We start from the raw sequence: 5,000 nt of genomic DNA, 5'->3' as shown, positions 1-5,000 counted from the left end.
GTGGTTTTTATTTAAAATTCACGATGAATGTCGTATCCTAAGCGCTTATCCACAATGAATGCCGTGCCCTGAGCGCTAATCCACGACGAATGCCGTTGTCGTCGTCATCGTCGTCGCCATCACTTTTGTCGTCGTTAATATTTAATAATAATAATAATGTTAATGATGTTGCTGATAATGATAATAATAATAATAATAATAATAATAATAATAATAATAATAATAATAATAATAATAATAATAATAATAATAATAATAATAATAATAATGATGATGATGATGATGATGATGATGATGATAATGATAATAAAATAATTAATTATTGAGATGAAGAGAGAACGAGAGAGAGAGAGAGAGAGAGAGAGAGAGAGAGAGAGAGAGAGAGGGGGGGGTGTCTGTCGACTGTCCATTTGAGTCCAGTTCCGTGATCCGTGTGAAGTCCAGACCGGTATGGCTCAGCGCATTTTATCAAGTGGACCAGGCTGTGTTATCCATGCATGCCTGCCCCCCTCACCCCACTCGATCTGTTTCTGCCCCCTGCCCCCCCCCCCCCCCCTCACCCCACTCGATCTGTTTGGCTTGGCTACTAGGACTTCATATATCTATAGATGTCACTGCTTGGCTACATACAGAGCTTGTGTCAAGTAACCAGGTCATAGTCATTGTCACACCCTTCTCCGTTCTCTCTCTCTCTCTCTCTCTCTCTCTCTCTCTCTCTCTCTCTCTGTCTCTCTCTCTCTCTCTTCTCTCTCTCTCTCTATTATTATATATATATTATATATATATATATATATATATATATATATATCGCCCTCTATCTATCTGCCTATCTATCTATCTATCTATCTATCTATCTATCTATCTATCTATCTATCTATCTATCTATCTATCTATCTATCTATCCATCTATCCATCTGTCTCTCTCTCTCTCTCTCACCTTGTCTCTCTCTCTCTCTCTCTTTATCTGTCTCTCTCTCTCTCTCTCTCTATCTCTCCCTCCCTTTATCTATCCATTTCTCTATCTCTCTCACCCCTCCCCCTTTCTTTCTCTCTCTCTCTCTCTCTCTCTCTCTCTCGATCCCCCCCCCCCCCTTTTTCCACCGCTTAAAGATGAAAGAAAATATACATTTTGACCGTTCCTCCCAAAGGCCACTCCTGTTTTGTCAAGTTCTGCACAGTATTAAATTCGTTGTGATGTACATCATAGGGGGATGTGAAGTGGCCAACTAGTGGTTAAGGCATTGCACTGTGGCTCGGAAGGTCCCGGGTTCGAGCCCCGCCTCTGGCATTTTGTTTGTTTTTTTCTTCCTTGAGCAAGATTATTAACCCCCAAATTGCTCACTTGGACAACATGGGTGACGTGATTCCTGTTGACATCAGACAGTTTGATGAATTATCTCTTTGTGGAATGCCTAGGCGACTGTATTTTATGGTGTCGTTACGGAAGGGCATACTTTATACGTCATATCTGATGATATTAACCAGTTCACGGTCGTACTACAGAGGTCTTACTATGTACTATAGAAAGACACGTATCCAGAGCTGCCAACATTTAAGTTTTAGAAATTCGTAGTATCCAAGGGGGGAAAAATTAAAATGAAAAGTCACTATAAATAGCTTTACAAATCAATAATTTGCCATCACCAAGATCCACAAATTACAAATGCACCAAAGACATGAACATTGGATCGAAGGAACCTTTTCATTTATACTCCAACCACCTAAGAATACAAAGTTCAAAGTTTATTCAATCTTAGGCTTTCGCCAATAAATAACACAATTTGATGACATCATACATGAAAGTGGAAAAAAGAATGGTAAATGGAACAAAAAAATAAACTGATACCACTAATAACCATAAAAAATACAACAATCGTAATACCACCAATACGTACAATAATAATAATAATAATAATAATAATAATAATAATAATAATAATAATAATAATAATAATAATAATAATAATAATAATAATAGTAATAATAATAATAATAACAATAATAATAATAACAATAATAACAATACAAATGCTACAATTCTCACTCCTTTTTTTTTTTTTTCAAATTTCTTTTGTTTTTTGTTTTTCTGATGAAGGGTTTGCACTCAAAACGTCCATTGTCTTTACTGTTCCCTTTCCATTTTCACCTTTTTGTCAGTATTTTTATGATCTCAGTCCTCAGGAAGCTCCCATTGCTCTCTACTATATCTTCTATGTGATCTTGTGGTATGACACTCACTTTCAGATCGGAAGGTCCTGGGTTCGAGTCCGGCTCGGTGCATAGTTGTGTCCTTGGAAAAGGCTCTTTACTCACATTCTCTCACGATACTTAGGTGTAAAATGAGTACCTGACTGTTAACAGCTTTGTCTCTGTCGAGAAAAAATATTGTATTATTGCCTAACAGACGTCATGTTTCATTCTTTATGTTACGTGTTGCTGTTCCCCAGCAACTCTCTGTAAAGCGCTTTGAGCACGATTAGTGGATATTGCGCTATACAAAATCTCAACTTTTTTTTCTTTTTTTTTCACACAGTCCCCTTATGGTCCTTTTTCCTGGCACTGATATGACCTTAAAGTGCACTTAAATAACATTTACTTCTATTGCATTATAATTTATTTCCCCAATGATTTATTCTTTATTTGTTTTTTTTTTTCCCAACAGACTGGCTTGGTGAGTGTATTCATTCCTCCAGCCAAAGGCTTTGAAAGGAACCCAGGGGGCACCGGGAACCAGAACATACCAGATAAAACATCCTCCAGGGCAGGTGTCGCGTCCAAAGAAACTTCAACAACACCGTTACCCACCGAAGGAGACTTTCTTTCTACAACTCCTTATTTTTCACTTGTTGATAAAGCAGAAAACGTAACGGATGAGCTGAATAGCACGTCTTCCATATCATCGAATCTACAAGGAAACCTTTCTCCTCAACCACTCACTAGCTTTGCAGGTGATGAACCTTCAAAACTTTTCAAAGAAACTGAATCGAACCTGTCCCCTCAACGTTACCCTCGGAGCGCGTCTCAGAAAAAGCAGCAACAGAAGAATCCTGGCAATCATCTTCTTCCCGCAAAAGGCTTCCCTACCTTTCCCTTATCGCCAGATCAACTCCGGCAGCTCAACATTTCCACCAAACTTTTATCCAAGTTTCCAAAACTGAACATATCATCGTCAGAAACTAAACTTCCCGCTAATTTTGATAAAAGTATTTACCCATTTCTTCAGATACCAAATTCAGCCATTTCAAAGAAACAGTCTTATTCACCTGTGAATAGTTTTCCAACGTCAAGGGTCCCCAAGAATGTCTACGTCGTCATCTACAGGAGTGGAAATCTCTTCCCCATTCTGAACTCTGATAAAGGGGAACCCATTTTCCAGACTGGAACGTGGGCCATCGTGACACCTGTCGTCGTCATTTCTTTGGGTAAGATTTTGGGAGTTATCTTAGAGTTGATATAGTTTTTACTCACTCAGTCCTAGAGATTTTTGCTACATTTTTTTTAATTGGAAAAAATGTATTAAAAATGAGCATATATATATACATTGATAGTTTTATTCAACTACCATTAACATGTAAAAACTAAAAACATTTTCTTTGATACTACGCCTATAATTTGTCTCAGAAAAAATGTAATAAATAGGCATGGGGTAAGAGTAAACAGGGTAAACAACGGATATAGTCGGTGTTAGGGTTGAGTGAGTTAATGACCAGGCATATAATATATAAATTAAAATAATTTTTCTTGAATTGACAAACAAAAAACATAAACAAATCAAAACAAAACAATATTGAGAATTGATTTGATTTATGTTATTAATCTATAATTTAATAATCTATAATCTATAATTTTTAGTTTTCATTTTAGATATATAACAATGGTCGAGTATTTATATTGTGCAATCCACTAAATGTGCTCAAAGCGCTTTACAGGGGGTCCCTAGCCAACATGTATTTGAGTCATGATATGCTTTAGGCGATATTACAATTTTTCTGACAGAGACAACTGAGTTAACGGCTAGGCTGTATACTTATTTTACACCTAAGTACGGTGAGATAACATGTCTAAAGAGCCTTAATCTAAGGACTCAACTATGCGCTGCTCAAGGTGGGACTTTACACCTGAGTACGGTGGGAGAATGTGAGTAAAGAGCCTTCTCCAAGGACTCAACTATGCGCCGAGCGAAGCTTGAACCCAGGACCTTCCGATCCGAAAGCGAGTGTCATACCACTAGACCACATAGCTGCACAACTGTAATCTAATTTTACAATAAGTCCTGCTTTATGAGAAAACCCTATTCCATTGGTACTCATGAATATGCATAATCATCTCCCTTCCCTCTCATCCCTGAACTGTCTCCCCTTCCCAGCTTTTTGTGCGGCTATGTGGTCTAGTGGTATGACACTCGCTTTCGGATCGGAAGGTCCTGGGTTTGAGCCTTGCGCTCGGCGCATAGTTGAGTCCTTGGAAAAGGCTCTTTACTCACATTCTCCCACCGTACTCAGGTGTAAAATGAGTACCTGGCCGTTAACAGCGTTGTCTTTATCCGAAAAATTGTAATATCGCCTAACAGGCGTCATGTCTCGTCCTACATGTTATATGTTGCTGTTGACCAGGGACCCCTTGTAAAGCGCTTTGAGCACATTTAGTGGATATTGCGCTATATAAGAGCTCGATTTTTTTTTTTCAATTTTTTTTCCCATGATTAATGAGAATTTCATCAATGATCTCCAGGAGATGAAAGGAGAGTGAACCTGACCACACCTCTAGCCATCACGTTTGAAGTGGTTGATACTCGCCGTCCGCTGAAAGCCGCCTATTTCAACTATCAAGCTATTAGTGAGTTTATTTTGTTTCTTTGGTTACGCGATAGATGTTAGTCTTTTTTTTTCTTTTCTTTCTCTAAACGATGAGGAAAAGCATGACAAAAGATATGTTACTTTGTTTAACTCTTTCAGTGCCATTGGCAGCACTGTGCGGCCAGAGCAGAATCTGTTCTACTG

The 5,000-nt window shown here is 38.2% G+C and overlaps 1 protein-coding gene across 1 annotated transcript in view; it reads left to right on the top strand.

Annotated features, from left to right (window-relative positions):
* Positions 1-5,000, top strand: part of LOC144964387 (adhesion G protein-coupled receptor A2-like) — a gene marked incomplete in the record, with an annotated part of 86,879 nt that overhangs the window by 70,742 nt on the left and 11,137 nt on the right. The window contains 2 exon segments of the mRNA XM_078898572.1: positions 2,663-3,422; positions 4,732-4,836. Of these exon segments, the coding sequence (XP_078754698.1) occupies positions 2,663-3,422; positions 4,732-4,836 (865 nt within the window).

The sequence above is a fragment of the Berghia stephanieae genome, chromosome 2 (assembly GCF_034508935.2).
Source record: "Berghia stephanieae isolate SIO BIC M18660-M18661 chromosome 2, UCSD_Bste_1.3, whole genome shotgun sequence".
Taxonomy (NCBI): domain Eukaryota; kingdom Metazoa; phylum Mollusca; class Gastropoda; order Nudibranchia; family Aeolidiidae; genus Berghia; species Berghia stephanieae.
The sequence above is the reverse complement of the archived record's forward strand: the minus strand, read 5'-3'. Positions and strand labels throughout refer to the sequence as shown.